General features: G+C 38.8%; 1 protein-coding gene across 1 annotated transcript in view; it reads right to left on the minus strand.

Moving 5' to 3' along the window:
• The window catches only part of LOC106070996 (calcium/calmodulin-dependent protein kinase type 1-like), a 52,751-nt gene that overhangs the window by 17,490 nt on the left and 9,400 nt on the right, over positions 1-25,861 (minus strand). The window contains exons 2-4 of the mRNA XM_056027861.1: positions 21,012-21,146; positions 18,136-18,210; positions 3,647-3,785 (exon numbers count right to left, since the gene is read on the minus strand). Of these exons, the coding sequence (XP_055883836.1) occupies positions 3,647-3,785; positions 18,136-18,210; positions 21,012-21,146 (349 nt within the window). The remainder of the gene's footprint in view (positions 1-3,646; positions 3,786-18,135; positions 18,211-21,011; positions 21,147-25,861) is intronic.

Raw genomic sequence — 25,861 nt, forward strand, 5'->3', positions numbered from 1 at the left:
GGGTTTCGAACCCGGGACCATCGTGACTATCGAATGACACAGCGCGTACCACCAGACCATGAGATTTAGTATCAATCTGGTACCTAGGCAAGTGACACATTCAAGGGGTCATATTTTCTAGCCATGTCACATACAGTTCAAGTGAACTATAGGTCACATGACACAGCCCATGTGACCAAGTGACATCTAGGTCAATTGAATAAATGTCATGTGATAGGTCATGTCTCTTCATGGATCAATAAAGAGACATGTACATTTTTTTTAAAAGACGATTCCTTGGCTGAGCTGTAATGCCAAACATCTCATGGCGCCAGCTGTCGCCGATCAACTGTCCTCTAGCAGACATGCGGTAATCTTTCTTTCCCCCAGCCTGGCGCCCTCCCTCTGCCTCATCCTCACCTTAGCCAACACACATACACACATCTGTCACCAAGCCGGCAGATTATTGATTTCCGCAGCACATATAGGCAATGTTCAAGCCAGTCGGTGGCATCTTCCAGAGTTTTTTTCTAAAAAAAAAAAACACTCCCGTCTACGATTCAAATCCGTCAAGACCAACCTTTTTTTTTTAGCCTGCCGAGATACTACGTCTGTTTGTATGATACAAGATGTGGCAGAATAAATTCACCAGTTGTAGATAGTGGACATAAATAATAGGAGCAGTGTCCACTGTGTGCCTTCACGTAAGAGTCTGATATCTTGACAGGGCTACCATCTTTGACAGACCATTAGAACATTTGACAATATTTGGAAGAAGTCGATAAGGTAGCCCACACATGTAGTTGATTAGGTAGAGTCAGTAAAGTGAGCCAAATTAGATAGCCAGACATAGTAGTCTATTTGGTAGCCAGATAATTTGTAGCAAGACACTTTCCTCAATTAGCTTAGAGGCGCGGTGGCTGAGAGGTAAAGCGCTTGGCTTACGAACCGAAGTCCAGGTTCGAATCCTGGTGAAGACTGGGACATATAATTTCGAGATATTTGGGCGCTTCCGAGTCCACCCAGCTGTAACGAGTACCTTATATTACTTGTGGAAGTAAAGTCGGTTGGTCGTTGTGTTGGCCAAATGACACCATCGTTAACGGTGGGCCACAGAAACAGATTATATGCACTATAGATCGCAAGGTCTGAAAGAGGAAGTTAACTTTCTTTAATAGGTATATAGCTTCAATCATTAGCTGCTACAGTTAAGATTGAAATTGTAGATCATTTCATCGATAATATCAAATTTATCATCAAATAACCGCTGGATGCCTATGTATTATTTCACACTAAGTATCAAAGATATTTTTTTAATGATCTCAATTTAAAAAAATAAAGCGCTGACATTAGAAAGTGAAAACTGGAAGAGTTGGCAGAAACAAAACACGGGAGTTGGAGGTTTAGCCAAGAGGCGAGAACTGGATGGACAGGGTAGAATGGAGCATATTAAGATGTGTCTATCTACATTCTAGAAGGACAGGGTAGGAGGGAGCATATTAAGATGTGTCTATCTACATTCTAGAAGGACAGGGTAGGAGGGAGCATATTAAGATGTGTCTATCTACATTCTAGAAGGACAGGGTAGCAGGGAGCATATTAAGATGTGTCTATCTACATTCTAGAAGGACAGGGTAAGAGGGAGCATATTAAGATGTGTCTATCTACATTCTAGAAGGACAGGGTAGCAGGGAGCATATTAAGATGTGTCTATCTACATTCTAGAAGGACAGGGTAGCAGGGAGCATATTAAGATGTGTCTATCTACATTCTAGAAGGACAGGGTAAGAGGGAGCATATTAAGATGTGTCTATCTACATTCTAGAAGGACAGGGTAGCAGGGAGCATATTAAGATGTGTCTATCTACATTCTAGAAGGACAGGGTAGCAGGGAGCATATTAAGATGTGTCTATCTACATTCTAGAAGGACAGGGTAGCAGGGAGCATATTAAGATGTGTCTATCTACATTCTAGAAGGACAGGGTAGGATGGAGCATATTAAGATGTGTCTATCTACATTCTAGAAGGACAGGGTAGCAGGGAGCATATTAAGATGTGTCTATCTACATTCTAGAAGGACAGGGTAGCAGGGAGCATATTAAGATGTGTCTATCTACATTCTAGAAGGACAGGGTAGCAGGGAGCATATTAAGATGTGTCTATCTACATTCTAGAAGGAAGTAAACAACGAAACAAACAAAAAAACATTTTTTTTAAAGTGTTTAGAGAATGTTTAAAACAAAAAAAAAGAAAGAAAGAATAGGAAAGGAGATTAAAAAACAAACATACTACTGTTGCGTAATATAAATTTAAAAAAAAAAACAAGATTACAAAGACAGTTTGTGTGGGAACACAAACTGAAAATCGGCCCCCAAAGCAGGTAAAAAGGCAGCTTTCAATATTATGATAATGAAATTCTATCAAAGAGAAATGACAGAAAATAATGGAGAAAAAAGGTAAACAGATCTTTTGTGGTGCCCCAGCAGTCCAGTAGACCAAAGGATAGGTGAAAGTGAATGTGAAGTTAGATGTGAACCTGGCCTAACTGATGTCTTATAATGAGAGTCTAATTGATCTAATTGTTTTGCAAAGGGCCAATCTCGTATACCTCAAAAAATAAAACATTTCCGTAAAATAAAAAAAAAAAAAAATTTTCTTTGGTTAGGTGTTCTGTGGTAGATACCGAATACTACAGTAATAATATGAAAAACTACTTGTTAATTGTTGTTTTAAATTATGTCTGACTAAATCATATTAAATAGATTTTTTCTCTTTAAAAAATGGTAAACAATTTTTTTTTTGTAAATATAGTATTTAGTATAACAGAACTTACATAACTTAACTATAAAAATATTTTTTTAAAAATTGGCAAAAAATCTACAACCATTGCCATAAATGTGTTACAATTGTTTTGACCCTACAGTGTTTGTTACTACTAAAAGCAGATAGTTGTGAAAGTGGTGTATTTTTATGGGAAAAAAATGCTTGCATAAGTGATTTAAAAAAATAGATTTTTCGCTTTCAGAAAAGAAAAAAGTAGCCGTTGCATCAGAACTTTGAATGGTCTAAAATATTGTGATGTCGGATTTTCACTATCTTTTCTAGTTTACAAGATCTAAACGGGACGGACGGAGAGACAGGCCGCACAAAACTAATAGCGTCCTTTCGTGAGCCGCTAAAAAAGATCAATTTTCGTTAACGATGGTGAAAGGACTAGGAACAATGGGGCTGAGGTTCCTCTAAAGTACCTGGCCGTTCTTTAAAATTTTATTTGAAGCCCTTTTTTTTTTCATTTTTAATATACAATTTGTTGTAGATTGTACTAAAAATAAAAAAAAATTAAATATAATTTATTGCTCTTAGACCGCTGTTCTATCAGCCTGCCAATCACATTCAGAGCAGTCCTATAAAATGTTATAGTAAAGATTTCTCTTAGAAGCAAATCCAATCATCAAAAAATAACTAGCCAACAGAAGACAGACACACATATATTAGAACAGCTGGTATGTTTCAAAGCAATCTAACTGATTCGGTTTTTTGTACATATTTTGTAGACAGCAGAAAAAAATTGAATCCTTGAAAATAGTTGTAATTATGTGTTGAAATAGTGTCGAAAAAAATGTGTCTTAAGAAATAAACCTGTCTCCACCTTGTGAAAGCACTTACCTTTAAGTCTCTATGAACCACGCCCCTGTCGTGCATGTAATCCACTGCCTCCAAGACCTGCCGTATCAGAAGACTGGCGTCTTTTTCTGTGTAGCTTCCTTTCTCTACAATACGGTCAAACAGCTCACCCCCTGTCACACTGTCAGAGAACAAGACATACAGTAGGTTTAGATACAGAGAATTAAAGAGTACTTATGGCATCAGGCTAAATCAAGCATACAATAACGGGAGTTTTTGGTAGACCCAACTCGAAGGCGGCTCCTGTAGATGTGTCCACACCCTTCACGGCGCACACATACACACCAATTCTGTAGCAACACGGAGTGTCTTGCTTGGAAACAAATGTTCATAAACGTATCTGCATTCAGTACGTAGAATTCTATACAGCTACAAAATGTGAAGGCGGGCCTTTGAGCTAATCCAAATAACTTGAGAGATATAATGTACCAAAAACAAATTCATTGTCTTGCCCTTCCACCTCTCCTAGTCCACCCTGACAAGTCTAGACAGAACATCATTTCTGATGTTCAAAATAGACAAATTCTGAACTTCAAGATTCCACCCATCAGGTGTGTAACCACGCCCATCGGGTGTGTAATAACGCCCTTCGATCCTTCACGCAATATCAACCAATTGTAACTGTGCAATATCAACCAATTGTAACTGAGCATTCTAAGCCTAGAGAAGAACTGGGACACAATGAACTACAAGTTGGTGTTTCTCTTGGTTAGAAGTGTGTGAGAGAGAGGGTTAGGGTGATAGAACAGATCTGAACAAGTCTTGAATGTCACCACATTCTCAATGCATTTAGTTCCTTTATGTACGAGTTCAGAGAAGGAACAAGACGGATCAGGAGGTCAAAGATGGAGAGTGCTGAGAAGGAACCGGACGGATCAGGAGGTCAAAGATGGAGAGTTCAGAGAAGGAACCGGACGGATCAGGAGGTCAAAGATGGAGAGTTCAGAGAAGGAACCGGACGGATCAGGAGGTCAAAGATGGAGAGTGCTGAGAAGGAACCGGACGGATCAGGAGGTCAAAGATGGAGAGTGCTGAGAAGGAAGGACGGATCAGGAGGTCAAAGATGGAGAGTTCAGAGAAGGAACCGGACGGATCAGGAGGTCAAAGATGGAGAGTTCAGAGAAGGAAGGACGGATCAGGAGGTCAAAGATGGAGAGTTCAGAGAAGGAACCGGACGGATCAGGAGGTCAAAGATGGAGAGTTCAGAGAAGGAACCGGACGGATCAGGAGGTCAAAGATGGAGAGTTCAGAGAAGGAAGGACGGATCAGGAGGTCAAAGATGGAGAGTTCAGAGAAGGAACCGGACGGATCAGGAGGTCAAAGATGGAGAGTTCAGAGAAGGAACCGGACGGATCAGGAGGTCAAAGATGGAGAGTTCAGAGAAGGAACCGGACGGATCAGGAGATCAAAGATGGAGAGTTCAGAGAAGGAACAGGACGGATCAGGAGGTCAAAGATGGAGAGTTCAGAGAAGGAACAGGACGGATCAGGAGGTCAAAGATGGAGAGTTCAGAGAAGGAACAGGACGGATCAGGAGGTCAAAGATGGAGAGTTCAGAGAAGGAACAGGACGGATCAGGAGGTCAAAGATGGTGAGTTCAGAGAAGGAACAGGACGGATCAGGAGGTCAAAGATGGAGAGTTCAGAGAAGGAACCGGACGGATCAGGAGGTCAAAGATGGAGAGTTCAGATAAGGAACAGGACGGATCAGGAGGTCAAAGATGGAGAGTTCAGAGAAGCGAATGGGATGCTAACGCGAGTGATAGAAAGAAGAGGCAGAGAGAGTATCACATCACTAAGAGATTAACTTTGTCCAAAACCTCGACACAAGACTCGCTACCAAATAACAGTGTCAAACAAAGGTGTCAGACCGTGACCTCCCCAGGGGACACTCACGCTCCTACTCGCCCGCCCACAGAACCCACAGTCCACTTGGATGTCCATTTCCACAGCAAGACACAAGTGCTCCACCGTGTCGTGTGTACACACACGTGGCACCAGATCAATAGCTACCTTCCCTCACCCAGGTCTCAGAGCGGCAAATGTCAAGACTTCAGAAATCAGCTAATAAAACGGGATTTGCTGGCTGACTCTGAAGACTGGGCTTAACAGATCACGTGATATATTTCAACAAATCCTAGAAATGATAGCACATTGCGTTCCCTTCCTTACATCAACACTCTAACATATTCTATTCACATCCTTGATGTATGCTTCTAAACAAGCGGAGGCGTAGCGCTAAACTTAATTGAATGGTCAATAAGCAAATGCTTAGCGCTCGAGACCGTAGACTGATCTCTTGAGAAATGACAAGTTGTGCCTAGGAGCTACTTATTAAATATTCATCAAGGAAATGTATTGTGCAATCTGTGCCTGGAAATAATCCCTTGAAGAAACAAAACTCTTCAATGCTGATGTCAATACATTATTGTTTGGTCCATTTCTAGCTATGGTGTCAATATGACGTCAAAGTATCGTTTGGTCCACTTCTAGCTATGGTGTCAATATGACGTCAAAGTATCGTTTGGTCCACTTCTAGCTATGGTGTCAATATGACGTCAAAGTATCGTTTGGTCCACTTCTAGCTATGGTGTCAATATGACGTCAAAGTATCGTTTGGTCCACTTCTAGCTATGGTGTCAATATGACGTCAAAGTATCGTTTGGTCCACTTCTAGCTATGGTGTCAATATGACGTCAAAGTATCGTTTGGTCCACTTCTAGCTATGGTGTCAATATGACGTCAAAGTATCGTTTGGTCCACTTCTAGCTATGGTGTCAATATGACGTCAAAGTATCGTTTGGTCCACTTCTAGCTATGGTGTCAATATGACGTCAAAGTATCGTTTGGTCCACTTCTAGCTATGGTGTCAATATGACGTCAAAGTATCGTTTGGTCCACTTCTAGCTATGGTGTCAATATGACGTCAAAGTATCGTTTGGTCCACTTCTAGCTATGGTGTCAATATGACGTCAAATTATCGTTTGGTCCACTTCTAGCTATGGTGTCAATACGATGTCAAATTATTGTTTGGTCCACTTCTAGCTATGGTGTCAATAGGATGTCAAATTATCGTTTGGTCCACTTCTAGCTATGGTGTCAATACGATGTCAAATTATTGTTTGGTCCACTTGTAGCTATGCATGATATTGTAGTATGTCAATATGATGTGACATGATTGTTGGGTCCATGTAACAATGTCTCAGTTCTTGTGTTATAGAGACAGTGTCAAGACAGTCCAAAAAGGTCATAAGGTGAAGAAGAAAAAACAAAATAATTGGAAACTCAGTCCTCTTTTGTTTGGGGATCAAGGTCAACAAAACTGTTACGAATCAACACACTACTCTATTGAATCTCCTCACCGTACTAAAACTAGATTTAAAAAGTAAGCTCACATTCGGAGTAAAAAAAAACACATTATGGCCAGTTAAACTGTGAAATGTCTGGACAACGACAAGAGTACAGCACATGACAATACATTTTAAAACTAATCTTTCAAGAAAACTAGATCTAAGTTTTACTTTTTTCATTCAATCTTTCTCATCCGGGGACGATATACATTATCCTTTACTATACTCTGGTGTGCTTATCACTTTCGCTATTTAGTGACTTCCCAGAACGGACAACAATGAGACCTAAAACCTGAAGGAAGTGAACTCTCTTCTGCTCTCTACCAATGTCCAGCTTGAAGAAGACAAAACAACGTGGCACGCTCTGAAACCAGGGGAATTAGAAGCATAACAAACTGACCAGGGTTGAAACAACAGACTCACTGACAAGCTCTAATCCTGTACACTAAGAAAACAAAAGGGCCACGCAAAGAACTAATTGGCGCACAATGTCGTGATGGCTCAACAGTGGAAGAGAGGACAAAGGTGAGGCCAGTGCAAACCATGAACTATTTAGCAGCAGTCAACTCACGCCATTCCGCTAATAGTCATCTACCAAAGGTGATGAGCGTACTGAGTTGACTGGGTGTTTTCAGTGGACATAATGGAACAAGGTGACAGCTAGAAAAGTTCCAGAATGACTTAACAAGTTTGTACAATAACACTTGCTCTCCAAGGTATTCATGTGTAACGCAAGCAGATAAAATACTACTACTAGTCAACTGAGCTCACGAATGATTAATAAGCTGTTTTCCTCAAATTAATAATCCTAATTTATCATAAAGTGCAGGTAGGAAGATAACTATTTTCAGCCGAGAACGACTAAAACGTAAATCTACATCTAAGCATAAGGGATATGGTGTAAATGTCATCTGTTTCTGTGGCCCACGGTTAAAGAGGGTGTCATGTGACAAGAAACACGACCAAGCACCTTTATTTTTACCAACCAATGTCAGGTACAGTTAACGGACAAAATACTTGTTCAGGCCAACAATTAATCAGAATGGCTTTGGTTTGTTCATAATCTTGTTTAGTCTTGAAGCATAAAATGTAGAAGTCTTATGTATAGTACATGTATCTGGGATCCATGTTCACACATTGTCTTTCCATAGTTAAGTTACTGTCAAATGTTTTTTCGAATATTGCATATATATTGTGCTAATCGGTACGTGACGTTTTGGCGCAGGGTAGGCTTTGGCGCGAGATATTCTTACTAGGATATTAGAAACAAGTAGCTTTTATAATAAAGTTTATTTCACTAAACTACATTACTGTATGTATAGTATGACATAGTATGAATTCTACCCCATCCACCGAATTATTTAAAATTAAGGTTTCGATTATTTCATGAATATATAATAAGCCTGATTATTCCTACCTGAGACCATGGTAATAACTAGCTTCTCTATCCCCCCCTAAATTATATGCGAGTTCTGCCAGGCGCACGCATTAGATGACGTCTATTGATTTCTATTTCAAAAAAACAACAACCTTATTTTAAATATATATCTGGATATACCATAAATTGAAGAAATTAAATAAAACATTTTTTGTGTAAACGAAAAATTGTATCGAATTTTTTCTATATTTATTATTTCAATTGTTTGTTTTTTTGTTTGTAAATTAGCGTAATTTCTGAAATATTTTTGAAAATAAAAATGTTCCACCTAAAAACAAACATGCAGAAGCCAACATAGGTGAAACACAAACACGCATATACATGCAATAAATAATAACACATTTATTAATGAGCATAGTGTGAACTACGGAACTAGGGATGGCTGCCTGATTGTGTGATATAGTCTCGTAAGTCCCGTGTTCAAACCCTTCCCGCAGCAATCCCCTGCCATCCTGTGGGAGGTTTGTTTGGATGTTAGAATCCTCAATATCAAAAGTAGTAAAGGTAAGATTTCTACCTGGGACCATGATATTAATATACTTGCCACACCCCCATAAGCTATACGTAAGGTGTGCACATGATGACATTAATTAGTTTTCTCTCCTATAAATTAAATAATTCATTTTTGTTTCCACTTAACATTGCATCAATTTTTTTCTATCATTGTTTTCTTTTCATTTGGGCAATATCAAAATAATTGAAAATTCTACATGAATAATACGTTCGACACAAATACAAAACATAGATATGTATTACTCTTCTATAAAAAATAAAACGAATATAACCATGTAATGGAAACATTTCGCGCCAAAACGTCCTGATTCGTCTCATCCCAACCGCAGACGAATAGAGCACGCCATTTCCCAAGCAAGCTAGATAGGCCTTGGGCATTCTAGTGGTGGATACAGCACACAGTTCATTTAAAAAAAAAAAACAACCACAGCAAAATAAAAATAAATTTAAAATACTTTTTTAAAATTCTTATATTATTTGTAGTGGTATCAGTTAGTTTGGATCAGTCATATAATCAAATTTGTAATAGATCTAGACTAACAATAATAAATATGTGCGATTAGAAATATATTTACCAAATTTTTTTAGCGCAAATTCATGCTTTTAGCTTTCAAAATATGCAAGGGAACTGCTTAAGAAAATAGGTATAATAGTTTTTTATACTTATTTAAACTTTTTTTCTACAAAAAATATGGGGGACTAATTCAACTTATACCACTTCAGCAGTCAGACAAATTTCTTTCCCTTGTTCGAGATACAAAACAAAACAATTTATTATCAATAGTTAATTAACTAATTGTGCGGTAAGGGCAATACTGAAGTGATAGAAGATTAAAGAAAAGTCTTTCGTCACCATGAAAATATGGGGGAAAACTTGTTTAGGTTCAAGCCATTGCGACTTACTAGCAATTCTGAGTCTTTGTTGTTGTTGTTGTCAAATATAAATAGCTCTATACACCGGATGTACAGTGTTTTTCCTTTACTTAATTATTTTAACTAATTTTGTTCCCGTCTTTGATTAAACTGTATCATGTTTTGATGGCCTATATAGTAAGAACATTAAACGGCCAATCAGCCAGCTAGACAACAAATAGATCGACTCTAAATTACATAAATCTACAATGAGGTACATAGAGCGAACATACTTCTACAATGAGGTACAAAGAGCGAACATACTTTTACAATGAGGTACAAAGAGCGAACATACTTCTACAATGAGGTACATAGAGCGAACATACTTCTACAATGAGGTACAAAGAGCGAACATACTTCTACAATGAGGTACAAAGAGCGAACATACTTCTACAATGAGGTACATAGAGCGAACATACTTCAACAACGAGGTACAAAGAGCGAACATACTTCAACAATGAGGTGCAAAGAGCGAACATACTTCTACAATGAGGTACAAAGAGCGAACATACTTCTACATTGAAGTACAAAGAGCGAACATACTTCTACATTGAAGTACAAAGAGCGAACATACTTCTACAATGAGGTACATAGAGTGAACATACTTCAACAATGAGGTACAAAGAGCGAACATACTTCTACAATGAGGTACAAAGAGCGAACATACTTCTACAATGCGGTGCAAAGAGCGAACATACTTCCACATTGAAGTACAAAGAGCGAACATACTTCTACAATGAGGTACATAGAGTGAACATACTTCTACAATGAGGTACACAGAGCGAACATACTTCCACAATGAGGTACACAGACCGAACATGCTTCTACAATGGCCATGTCATCTTCGTGTTAAGAAGAACATAAAATGGAGATTATGATTTGATTACGGATTTGGTCCAGACTTCCAAAATACGTTTTCAGAGACAACGGCTTTGCAATGAGCTGTCTCGCTGATACTTTTGCCAAGTATTTCTTTAAACAGTGTTGTCACTTCAGATATACAAATGTCAAGAAAGTACATTACAAATTCAGTTTATCCCAATAAAGTCAACGCTTTCATCCAGTCTACCGTAGCAGGCCCAGTGAAGGAAAAGTGTAAAGAGAGTCTGAGGAGTCCATCAGTTCAAGTTGACCGCAGGCTTGCTGGTCAGTGGACAGAATGATTTACCTAAGCCCGGAAATGCGATCTCAGGGGAACAAACCGCTACATTGCTACATAACTTGAGAGTTTGTCAACAGTCAGGCGGTCTTGGTCACGTGAACACAGCCGAAACTTTTCTTTACGATTAAATAAACACTGAGTACAGTCTCGTGGTTGTGGATAAAAAGGAAAGTTCGAGTGATTTCCATCACTAAAACTAAGGTAACACGTCGTGGGCCGTGAAACTCACACCACTAAACATTCACACACACACACACACACACACTGTCTAGCTAGAGACAATTGAAATCACTGCATACTTCATCGTTCTCTCCTTCTTGAATTTGGCTAAGTGAAATCGATTGACGCACACAAATCCAGGGGCCTGTTTTCTCGTGGATAAACTAAAAATCGGTTCAAGAACCATAGAGCTATTCTGACGTCTCCATACAAGGCGTTCTCAGCGTATCACTTCCTAGCGCAGCGGTATAGGTCCAGTCTCCTGGCAACGTGCCACGGAATGTTTATTTGAGCAGTACATTGATTGGGGGGGGGGAGGAGGACAGGAAGTATCAACTCTTTCTCTCTCGCTCTCTGGGCTACCGAGTTATGGTTTGCCCAGCCTTCAAACCCCTCATCCCCTCCACTAAAAATGATACGCGTAGCGTGAGAGGGTGGCCAAGATTTGTGCGTGGCTGGCTTGGACCAAATCCTAACAAAAATGTCCATCATGCCAAGGGGAACTAAGTGAGAAGTTGAACAGAGTAGAGAAGTGCACAACTGTAGGAAATGTGAACACTTAAACATTCATGGCCAAACAATCCTTCATAGGTGCTTTCATAAACCACAAGTCAGTTGTGCGAACATGTATCCATTGTATACTTCGATGAACAAAGAGCGCATGAATATGTTAAGACTAGGTTCAAATCCTAGTTGTTCCCCTTACTCCTGTTTATAACTACACAATGCAGAGCGTCAGGATGACCCCACCCCCTCTTTTTTTTCTCCCAAGATGAGGTGTTTTTTTCTAGGCTGACAAGCCACATCTGCCAGCACAAAGTTTCAGGGACGCCTTCCCTCTTCACCTGTCAGCCAAAGCAGTTTAGACCTCAATAATTGCATAGGACTCAATAGTCTCAGGCAGAGTATTTGATTTGTTGGTATTGAGAGCTTATCCGTCGGCACCCTCGAAAATATATTGACATCATACATTTGAACTATTATATTGTGAACAAACGACCAACGATCAAAGGCTGGTAATAAATATCTCTAGAACAAGTCAGGAACAAAAAAAAAAAGAATAAATGCGAACGGAACATCTTGACACCTTAGTAAATAAAGTTTTAATGTCATGTTTTAACTAACAATTAACGCCAAGTAGAAATGTGAGCAACTAACAAGAAGTCTAAATGTCACTAGCACCACACTAAACAAACTATTGTCCATGAGAAAACCCAACAGCAAGAGGTTAATCCAACCAATCACCCTAAACGCTATAAAACAATCATCCCAGCTCCTTAACAATAACACGATAACAATCTCCACCACATAGAGCAACACGATCATTGTCACAAACACTAACTAAACAACTTCTGAGCTATCCCAACCACCCAGCAGAACACAAGGCATAAGGAAAACTCATCAAAATACTAGTCATCCCAACCACCCATCAAAACACTAGCCGTTACAACCATCCATCAAAACATAAATAAACACAGCCACCCATCAAAACATTAAAATTAATCATCACAGCCACCAATCAAAACATTAATCATCACAGCCACCAATCAAAACATTAATCATCACAGCCACCAATCAAAACATTAATCATCACAACCACCAATCAAAACAATCATCACAGCCACCAATCAAAACATTAATCATCACAGCCAACAATCAAAATATTAATCATCACAGCCACCAATCAAAACATTAATCATCACAGCCACCCATCAAAACAATCATCACAGCCACCCATCAAAACATTAATCATCACAGCCGCCCATTAAAAATATTAATCATCACAGCCACCCATCAAAACACTAATCATCACAGCCACCCATCAAAATATTAATCGTCCCAGCCTCTCATGAAAAGGTCACATTGCAACACGTTAGCCTTCAAAAACCAAGAAAATTAACTTCAAGCCCGAAACTCTCTCCAACCAATATCAGCAGACGATCCATAAAGATACCAAGTGTTTCAAAGATTATATTTGCTCACAACAGCGTGTATTTAAAAGCGTCACTTGTATTCCTATTGACCCTCGCCTTCCAGACCCGCTCATACCCTCCACTCACACAGCGGTCATAAAATAGAAGCAACCATCGAGGGGAAACCGAGCCATGGAAGGCTAGCACGTGGTATTCTCATTGCCCAGGTATGCGGGGGCTTATTATTCCAGCATTGAGCTATGTCAGTCTTGCTTGGCGTACATCAAGGTAAACACTAGAATTCCTTTAGGTCAGAGGCTGCTTTGAAAAACAAAACAAAAAGAAAACGATAACCTCCAGCCAACCCCCACCCTCTCTCCATTCTGTACCAAGTTGGACGTGCCCATTCTACAGAAACCTTGAGCAGTGTTCTCTAAACGTTTAGGTTAACATCGTGAATGGTTTAAAAGAAAAAACACCCACACACCCCCACACCCAAACTTTACCGCGGAAAAACTTCAATGCCAGCACAGCTCTGAGAAAGAATTTCGATCTCGAGGTTAAACGCATTATCATCAAACATGCCCCCACCACCACCACCACCCCCGATCGAATTTCGAGAGGAAAACATTGCCGAGTGAGTTTAAATAACTGCTCAACATAGCGGACCGTTTCAGCAGCACCCGCTCACAGCATGTAACCACACCATCCCTGGTCTATGCGTAAATGTACCGCTGAACTCCACGACCTCCGCCTCCGAGCACTCCCCGACGTAAGAAACGCCTTTACTGCACCAGCAAGTGAACGGTTTGGAGCTAGACCACATTGAAACATGTCCCCTCCCTCTCCATGATCCATAAACAGACCAAAGCCTTCCCCTCGTTTGGAGTAATCTACAAACTGACCAATATCTTCTGACCTCTGGTGTACTCATTACACTGACCAACACATGCTTTCTCTGACGTCATCCATAAACTGACCAATTTATATGCGCTTCTTTCGCATGATCTCTACATGGACCACTAAGTGGCACACAAGCTCTTATTTTTATGTAAAAACCTGCATCTTGCATTCCTACTAGTCTTGACTATACTTAAGTAATAGTCACAATTAAGTAGAAACTAGTCGAATGTGTAAAGATCTAGATTAGTTGACATACATCTAAACAACATATAAAGAAAAGTTGGAGTTCTTACAAATAAAAATTACAAAAGCAAATTTTAAACGTTATCTTGATCTAAGAGAAAGAGCTGAGCACTTACAACTATATCACTAAAAAATGAAGTTATTTCACTTTTTTTTTTTAAATCAAACAAAATAATTAATTACCAATAATTAATAGACTAAATAATTGGTTATTTTTTAAAACTGATTCTTGTTAGTTAGGTACAATAATTAATTTTTTGAAGTTTCTACTTGATTCAAGAACGGGTGTGGGAGAACTAACGTGCACAATTATTTAAAAGGGGACAAAACCTGACATATTTAACCATATCAGTGAATACTGAAGGATTAGTTTACCCTGTTGGTATCAAACAAAATACTAACCAGTAATACATTGACTAATTGTTGTTGTTTTTAAATTGATTCATGTATTGGTTACACCAATGAAAAATTTTGCAAAGTTTCAACTTGATCCGAGATTGGATGTGGGAGAAATATCGTGTTCAAAATTTTACAAGACAGACGGACAGAGTTGATAAAAGCTTTGTAAAAACAAAACAAAAAAAGAAATGTAAAAAACATGGAGGCGACGATGAACAGAAACTACAATGAAAGGACTCATTCACTTCTAAAGTCTAGGTTTTAAACTTTTTAGTTTCCATTCGTTTTGTAATTTGCATTTCAAATTTCTGAAGTTCTTTTAAACACATGGAAAATTTTTATTCTGAATTTCGTTTGAGTTTCTGAATTCTGAACTTTTTTTTTTCCTTCCAAATATGTTCCTTTCATTTTTCTTAGTGCTATCAATGAGTATTTTTTTGTCCTTAAAGGACATTATACAAATAAAAATAAATATAGTAACACTATCCAACTTTATATAGTAGCACTAGTATGTCTACCACCCATATTCTGCAGACATGACAACAAGTCTGACCTAACTCAAAGTTTATAGTAAGTGAAAATGATCGAAACACAGAGAAGAATGAATTCCTTGAAACTAGTGGATCTCATTCACCTTTTTTGTTTGTTTCATGTGTAAATTGACATTTAAAGTTGTATGGTTTTGGAAGCTGTGTAATGCACTAAAGTGAAATCCTATACTCTTAAGCGAGCAATTCTTGTATGTATGTATGTATGTATGTATATATATTTATATTTATATATATATATAAATTTTATTTCGAAAACGGCTCTAACGATTTTCTTTAAAAGTTCATGGTATGTGCATAATAGTGAGAAAAAAATTCTCAACTCATTGGCCACATCGGGAAAACTCGAGGTCGACCGTTATATCGGTTTGAAAATGCCTCATTATCGAAAAATTAGTTTTGGCTAGAATGTTTTATGAATGAAAATTTTCCATGACGTAAACGGGAAAAACGCTGCTTACGTCACTAGGCTTACCGCAGTACACTAAAATATTTCTTTGCAAACAATAACGAGTTCTAAAGAATCAATAGACCTAATGAAACATTTGCGCACCATCTTAATGTAGATTGATTTATTATAGAACTATGAAAGAAAAGTAATGAAATTAAATGTGCCGATATATGATTAGTTATTGTGTTTTAAGTGCTTAATAAGTTGTTTACACTTTAATTGTGTAGAGCGGTGTAGATACCTTTTACTTTGTTGTTTATTTTGCTGGTGACCTCCAGCTGTCTCGTTCTGAGGTTGCATGCAACCATGTGCTCTCTTCTATGTCAGCTAAGTCAAGTTTGCGCCATAAGCTGGTCTTTTAAGGGTTTCGGTGTTACGTCAACCACTTTTTAGCTCACCAAAAAAAACACTGCCTTTGGCATGCGTTCGTCTAAGATTCGTCTCCCATATAGGATACTGCTCTGTCCAGCGTAACTGTCGGACTTAAAGAATTCCCTCTATACAAAGGCCGCGGATACACATTTGAGACCAAAAGAAAATTTGCTGCCGAGGACAGACGCAGACGCTAAAAGAAAATCTTAATCGAGCATCGCGGACAATGGTTATGCTTGCCCTGGATGTGGCAAGATATGTAGGTCACAGCTGCAATCCTCATTAATTTTCGGACTCTAAGACAAGCCTTATTATTATTATTATTTTGCTGGTGAATTATTACCATGTGTTCATGCTTCAGTGTCTACCTCTCCTGTACCAAAACAAAGGAACTGGTCATAACACAGCTTCTCTACGCCTTACTTGCTCACACTAAACATGATATCCATCTAGCGGTCAACGAGTTTGAGTACACTGCAGCCTCTTTTGATTTAACTATAAACCTCGGTAAAAAGCTTGGAGTTAGGGCCAGGAGAGATCTGAATGGATGGATGTGTAAAAGCAGGCCATAGTACCACAAGGATGGATGGATGGCAAAAGCCGGTATGAACTTCCTATAGTCCGACTGTCAGGCTGGGCAGGGCACGTATCCCGTATGGGTAACGAGCATATTGTTTGGCGTAACAGAGGTGCCGCACGGAAACGTTTCTTTAGAAAACTAATGCCATGATTTAAGTCTAATAAGAAAAAATGCGCCATTTTACTTTGTCACTAAGTGCATGTTTTACCCTATAACGTAGAGAAGTTACATTGCAAAGACTTTCTTCCAAGCCAATAATAGTAAGCCTACAATAGTTTTACGCAAAAGATAGATTGTAAAACTATAAGACGGACGTGAGCTGTAGTTTGTCTAGACTGTAGGAGGACTTAAAAGACTTTAAATTTAATCGACATGTACAATTAGGCCTACAATTAGAACTAACAGAACACTAAAACAACTCTTCAGATTAGTAGTCTTTATCCGATCGTTCATTTTCGTAATTACAAGAATATTCCCAAAATGACTTCGGGTATATAACCTTCCGAAATTATTTAACAGAGCGAGGTTCGGCCACCTGGTACAAAAATATTCTCAAAATGACTTCGGGTATATATCCTTCCTTAACAAATTATTCATCCGAGCGAGGCTCGGTCACCTGATATTGTAACTGAAGAGTGTTAGGACATAATAAAAATGTCTAATGAATCTAGAAACCAAAAATAAAATGGAATATCTAGTATACAAAAAAATGCTAGCCCCCCCCCCCTCCCCAGGCCAACAAAAAATAAAATACAAATTTCCTTACGCGGAAGTAACCTTATTTCCGCGGAAGTAACCTTATTTCCGTTCTTGACATTCGAAACATGTCTAGTCCCCCCCCCCCCCCAAAACAGTCAGCTCTCCATCATGTTATTGCTGATAAAAGAACAAGGCTTCGGCTTATTTCTTGGGTTCAATGTTTCTGTTTTCCCGCCACATGTCATCCCGCGTGGTGATCCCATTTTAAAATCTCATGCAAGAAGCATAACCAAGCGGGTGTATCAACTCGATGATGTATTCGCTCCCTTGGTTCAGTCAACAATAACGCTGGACGCCAACTACAATATTAGTTTTAGGCGGCACAGCAAGAACCTCGACCACAAGCTATATTTGTGTAGCATTCATTACACCGTGAAAGTCATGACTGAAGCGCTGCTAAAGACTCTACAGACATAGGGTAAGATATGTACACTTTAAATCAATGGTAACTAGCCAATTCTCAGATATGTTTTTTTCTTGGTCATTCAAATGACCAAGGGGAAAGTAAAGCTCGTTTCTAAGGCCGAAGAATTAGGAGAGGTTCGTTGGTTAGAGTTATTATTCGTCCAAACAAATTGCATGCATCCATTAGGGTTGAGTAGAATGTCTACAAATTAAGCACTTCCAATTGAGATAGAGCCAAGACTTAAGTTTAGAGAGAGAGAGAAAGTTCCTCATTATAGGATAACTAGCTTGGTATTTAGTACTTACAGCTCCATGACCAGGTAAACGTGTGTTTTATCCTCAAATACATCCACAAGTCGAACTATGTTCGGATGGTTCAATCTAGAGGGTAAATAAAAGTGAAAGAGGGTTTAAGACAACATTAAAATGTTCAACGCCTAGACAGCATTAAAAGGTTAGCATCAAAACATTATATGCTACATGACACAATGAAGTCTCGTATGAGATCTCAAACAAATAAATGATGCCAAAATATAAGAATGCAAAGTTCGGTACCACTATATTTACCCATAACACACGGAGTTTTGTTACTATCTCCACTAACGCACAGAAACACAAACAAACGCACAGCGACAAAGACAACAAACACGCAGTAACCCAGACAACAAACACACAGTAACACAGACAACAAACACGCAGTAACCCAGACAAAAAACACGCAGTAACACAGACAAAAAACACGCAGTAACACAGACAACAAACACACAGTAACACAGACAACAAACACGCAGTAACCCAGACAAGAAACACGCAGTAACACAGACAACAAACACGCAGTAACCCAGACAAGAAACACGCAGTAACACAGACAAAAAAACACGCAGTAACACAGACAAAAAACACGCAATAACACAGACAACAAACACGCAGTAACACAGACAACAAACACACAGTAACACCGACAAGAAACACGCAGTAACACAGACAAAAAACACGCAGTAACACAGACAACAAACACGCAATAACGCAGACAAAAACACGCAATAACACAGACAAAAAACACACAATAACACAGACAAAAACACGCAAAAACACAGACAAAAAACACGCAGTAACACATACAAAAAAGACGCAGTAACACAGACAACAGACACACAGTAACACATACGATAAACAAGCAATAAGACAGACAACAAACATGCAGTAACACATACGACAAACAAGCAGTAACAAAGACGATAAACACGCAGTAACACAGACAACAGACACACAGTAACACAGACAACAAACACGCACTAACACAGACAACAGAAACACAGTAACACAGACAACAGACACACAGTAACACAGACAACAGACACAGTAACACAGACAACAGACACACAGTAACACAGACAACAGACACGCAGTAACAGATACAACAGACACAAAGTAACACAGACAACAGACACACAGTAACACAGACAACAAACGTACAGCGACACAAACAACAGACACACAGTAACACAGACAACAGGCACACAGTAACACATACGATAAACAAGCAATAAGACAGACAACAAACATGCAGTAACACAGACAATAGACACACAGTAACACATACGATAAACAAGCAATAAGACAGACAATAAACATGCAGTAACACAGACAACAAACACGCAGTCACACATACGACAAACAAGCAGTAACAAAGACGACAAACACGCAGTAACACAGACAACAGAAACACAGTAACACAGACAACAACACATACGATAAACAAGCAATAAGACAGACAACAAACATGAAGTAACACAGACAATAGACACACAGTAACACATACGATAAACAAGCAATAAGACAGACAACAAACATGCAGTAACACAGACAACAAACACGCAGTCACACATACGACAAACAAGCAGTAACAAAGACGACAAACACGCAGTAACACAGACAACAGAAACACAGTAACACAGACAACAAACGTACAGCGACACATTCAACAGACACACAGTAACACAGCGACACAGACAACAGACACACAGTAACACAGATAACAACAGACATACAGTAACACAGATAACAACAGACATACAGTAACACAGACAACAGACTCACAGTAACACAGACAACAAACGTACAGCGACCCAGACAACAGACACACAGTAACACAGACAACAGACACACAGTAACACAGACAACAAACGCACAGCGACACAGACAAGAAACACGCAGTAACACAGACAACAAACACGCAGTAACACAGACAACAAACACGCAGTAACACAGACAACAGACACACAGCAACACAGACAAAAAACGTACAGCGACACAGACAACAAACACACAGTAACACAGACAACAGACACACAGTAACACAGGCAACAGACACACAGTAACACAGACAACAAACGCACAGCGACACAGACAAGAAACACGCAGTAACACAGACAACAAACACGCAGTAACACAGACAACAGACACACAGCAACACAGACAAAAAACGTACAGCGACACAGACAACAAACACACAGTAACACAGACAACAAACAAACAGTGACACAGACAACAGACACACAGTAACACAGACAACAAACACACAGTAACACAGACAACAGACACAGTAACACAGACAACAGACACCAGACACACAGTAACACAGACAACAAACGTACAGCGACACAGACAACAGAGACACAGTAACACAGACAACAGACACACAGTAACACAGACAACAGACACACAGTAACACAGACAACAGACACACAGTAACACAGGCAACAGACACAAAGTAACACAGACAACAAACGTACAGCGACACAGACAACAGAGACACAGTAACACATACAACAGACACACAGTGACACAGACAACAGACACACAGTGACACAGACAACAAACGTACAGCGACACAGATAACAGAGACACAGTAACACAGACAACAGACACACAGTAACACAGACAACAAACGTACAGCGACACATTCAACAGACACACAGACACACAGTAACACAGACAACAGACACACAGTAACACAGACAACAGACACGCAGTAACACAGACAACAAACGTACAGCGACACAGACAACAGACACACAGTAACACAGACAACAAACGTAGAGCGACACAGACAAGACACAGTAGAAACTAAACAGTTCCTGGCAGTGAATTGGATACAAGACAAGACAAGGACGTGTTACCTCCGTAAGACCGAGATCTCATTCTCAAGGGCTTCCTCCTTGCCTCGCAGCCCTCTTCTGTTGATACACTTCACGGCATTGTATTTCCCGCGCTCTGACTTGTTCTCAGCTAAAACCACCTCGGAGAAAGCACCTCTGAAGAGACAAACATTAGAAACGACATTAGAGTTGGACATCTAAGCAGAAATGCAATGAAACAGGTGGGACTGTTTGACTTAAAGATATTTGGACTGACTCACTCAAAGCGAGACTAGTCGTTATAGAAGGCCATTTTCCCCACTTGCGCTTTTAACCTTTCAATAGCCCCCACAGTTGCACTAAAAAGTCAAGTGAATATCACAATCTCTCACTTATCTCAGCATTATAAGCCAGAGCACAATGGTCAGTCTATATTCTGAAGTCAGATCTCGGACAGCAAACAATAGTTACTGGACTGCGCTGCTATCCAAAATGTTTGCTTATCAAAATAGATTTCCGAATGAAACAATGAGAGCTCGTATGATTTCCTAAACAAATAAACGATTCCCTTGATTTGTACTTGTGTAGCAAGTTGTTTATTATTCAAAACAGAAAAAAAGGGAGCACATTGTAATTTGAAAACGACTAATATGACGTAGCGTGAAATGGGATGACAGAAGCAGTCGCGGTAAGTAGCCAGTCTAACGTTTAAGACTATCGAACCGACTGAACTGAATCTGTTAAAGTGCGTAGCCACTCATCAAAATTGAATGTTTCTTCCTGGCGATGAAGTCACATTGAAAACAAAATGGGTGTATTTTGTAAACATGTTCGTAGTTTGAAACACTCGACGTGTGTGCTAAGTAATGGGGAGACACATGTGATCCTATTTCATTACAGTTACAGAACATGTTTTTAATTACGACACGAGGCTGTTAAGCCGTTAGTTAGAGAACTTTAAGAACAATGCATCTGAAACCCAGTAGCAAACATAGATGCCTAAATACATAGAGTGCACAGTTGTCTTGCACATATCAAGTACTTAGTCTTTCACTTTGCTTACCTTCTTTAAAGGTTTCCACTGTAGTCCAATGTACCTTTAGTATTGCCCACATTATAGACACTAACACATAGCAGACACAAATGATCTATCAATGAAGTCAAATGCTGATGACTCCCAGGCCCAGTATTAGAACCAGGAGTAGAAGAGAAACAGTCGACTTTGACGAAGCACCAAAATAAAAGCAGATAATGGATGGGTAACAGGACGCTACCAGCGTTACATATACATGGATAAGGTTGTTATTACCGGAAGTGGTAATGGATAAAAGCACTCTACTCCCTATAAAATGCTTCCAATGGCATGCGTCTCAGCCACTGAAAACCAGCCCAACTCCTGGCCTTCACTTAGAGCTCAAACGAAACTGTTTTCACTATATTTTAAACAAAAGACGCAAAGGTGAGTAACTGGCGCCTAAACTAGTAAGCTTCGGAGAGGAAAATCTCGTTAGCCTTGGCTGGGTACCCACCAAGGAGAAGTAACAATTCAAACATCTGCTGCCTTGAAGCTATATCCGAACATGGTAAATGCTTCGAGAGTCAACCCTGATGAAAATTCAGGAGCCGGCGACCCTTAGGCAGCTTTCAGCACACAGCTCTACACCCTGATCCCGTACTGTATTAACAGCTCCTTTGGATACAAATGTTATGTGAAGAGGGGGAAACTGAAGAGTGAGCGACATCGTTCCGACCAAAGCTAATGACCATATATTATATATATATATATTTGAAAAAAAAATAGGAAGACCCATTTCTTTGAGATGATCAAAGAAGTTAGTTCATAGAAAAGTTCAATAAAGCTTCTATCTACTCACTCTGTCTGTCTGGCAAAAGATTTGAACATGTTATTTCTCCGATACCCAATCTCGGATCAAGCTGAAATTTCGCACAATTATTTCTTTAACGACAACAGAAGAATCCATTTAAAAAAAAACAACCAATTAGTTAATTTAACTATTGGTAATTAACTATTTTGTTTGGTATCTCGAACAAGGAAAAGAAATTGTACTTGACTGAAGTGATTGTATAAGCTGAATTATTCCCCTTTATAGATCACCGCTTTAAAGTAAGTTTGAAACAATAAATATATATATATATATATAATCTTCTGTTTTCATAAGCACCTCACTAGAACAAGTGGTTAGTATGTCGGCCTTAAGAGTCTTGAGCCATGAGTTCGACTTCAGGTCGTTCCCTTTTTTTTTTTTTTTTTTATGAATGCTTTTAAAAAGCTATTACGGTAAACATTTACCCAGATTTCCCTTTCTTCTTCCCCCCCCCCCCCAACCTCCAACCGATCCAGATAAGTGCTAGGATGATAGCGTAGTGAGAAAGCTAAACGCATGAAATAGCGCTAAACAAAAACAATTGGTACAAATATTTCTAGTCGCACAGATGTATTGTTGTTGGCCTAGATCTATGACAAATTAAACTACACAATGATAGAATTACACTTCAACTAAGCTTTGTTGTTGTTGTTGTTGTTTTAAAGTATTGTTTATGTTGTTCTTGTTCTATAGTTAGTTCCTTACATACGCGCAACAATAACTCAGTGGAGGTAAGCAATTTAAAAAGCTTTTTCTAGACACCGATTCACTTTTACAATCCTTTCAATGAATGTTTCACGTTAAGATAACAGTCAATATCAATGGTGTTTTAAGTGCATAAACAATATGTTTACATTTCAAGAAACATCCATATTATCTAATACAACTAAGAATAGCCATAAGAGTTATAAATAAGAATATCTTTCCAATAGAAGATTCCCGTTCCTTCCTTTATTTTAGAGAGGTTTTAGAGCAGTACTAGCGGTGCCGTTAATAATTTTCAAGCTTCATGTTAAATTTATTTCTGTGAATTTATTATTGAAATTAATTTATACTGTGTATACAGTTGGTGTATTTAATATTTTCATGCTTTCTACTTGATGAATTAAACGGTTTTATTTCATAAGAACGAACTTTGTTCTTTCCACCTAGACAAAGATTCCCCCGAGTTCTTTGTCATTTGAGTCGTCGGATTTAACTAATGACAATGCAGAGATGTATTCACCACACAATTTCATTGTAGCAAATGATTTTAGTATAAGACAAGCAACAGAAGAAAAAAAAAATATTACAATTTCTAAAAAAGTTCATCTAAGGGAAAGAAACGCTAATTACTGGAATTTATCTCAAGATGTCAGGGTTTAGCTCCCTTTCTACTATGTGAAAAAAAAATAATTAATACTAATTGATAAACTAATGGGCTTAATTTTTTTCTTGATTCGTGTATTGTCATCGACTATGAATAATTATGCGAAATTTCAACATGATCAAAGAATGGGAAGTGGGAGAACAAACGTGACAAAATGTAATAAGGGAATTAAATCCATATATACATCCACAACTCTCATTAAGTAGCACTTATTTCCCTAAATTAGATATAAAAAAATAATAATTAATTACCAATAATAAATTAACTAATTGGTTAATTTTTGGCCTGATTTGTGTTTATATGTTTTAAAAATTACATACACATAATAGATTATGCTCTTCTAGTTCTAGAACTCAGCTAGTTCACAGAGGTCAGTAACATGACCATGACAGCAGGGAAATGTTATCTTGAAAAATAGTTTACTCATCATTACAAGAATGGAAGCGAGCTATTGGGGGGGGGGGGGGGTCATCTGTATCTCGTGACTGGAAGGTCATGGTAACTAGGAAAAAAAAGTATTTCTATTTCCTTGGGCTTGCAGCGCACATAGCGTGTTCTTACACCATTTCATTACATTGAAAGCCAGGATCGTGCAATCAGCATCTTACAGAAGGCAAGGTAACCGGGTCAATTAAAAAGGGGGAGAGGGGCGATAGCTCCACTAAATGGAGAAAAAGTCCAGGGCAAGAAAGAAAGCCATTGACTTCTAAATATATATTCACATTAGTGCTAAAGCGCTCGACACGGTCCACTAAATCTAAACATCTAGTCACGATTTTTTAGTGTGTCAAAGCAAAGACACACTTCTTCGAGTTCAAGCCAGGTTAAATATTCAGAACAGTGCAGCCCAACTCACAGTCCGAAGCGTATAACCGACCCCACTTCTGCCCACAGAGGATGCTGAAAAGGCTCACTTCTTTTGGACCATTTGTCGAGATCATGCAATACATGTGAAAAATGTGGCCCCAAAGACCAAAAAAAGTTGCACATGACGGAGAGAGAAAGTTTAAAAAGTCATCAACCAGTAAAGACATTGCATCGTAGTCCACAAATCTACCGAGAGAGAAAAAAAAGTCCTCCAAGGAGTGTAGATTTCTTTCACCTACAGCGCACACTTTGGATTCATGTGTCTACAAAGTAAGAAACTACACTGAGAAATCCAGGTGTTGGCCAGAAGGGCAACATGTCAGGTACATAAGAAAAATTTAGATTTCAAAAGCCAACCATCAGTCATCGCTTCTATTGCCTATTATTCAGTTTGAACAGGGCATAGAAAATTGGCATACATACTTCAATGTGCACACACACAGAGCTATGTGTTTTATGTATTAGGTTATCTCCTACAGATAGTACATGTTTCACACTGCCCGTTCAAGTGTTTATAGGATTGACACATTTCAATTGAACTGTCTTTCGCTCAGTCCAGTCTAGTTTGGGTTTTTAAAACAAAAATTAGGAAGAAGCAGGATTCGAATCCACACCAAAAAAAGAGCAGACGTACGTCTCTTGGCTATACTGCAATTTTTATGAAATAATTTCCTATGATCAATGATAGATCAATATTTGATTGAATCTCTTATCAAAATAGTCCACGCTCATTTTATTTGCGTAAAAAAAATAATTTCATTTCTAATTAC

Source organism: Biomphalaria glabrata, chromosome 4 (genome assembly GCF_947242115.1).
Source record: "Biomphalaria glabrata chromosome 4, xgBioGlab47.1, whole genome shotgun sequence".
Lineage (NCBI taxonomy): Eukaryota > Metazoa > Mollusca > Gastropoda > Planorbidae > Biomphalaria > Biomphalaria glabrata.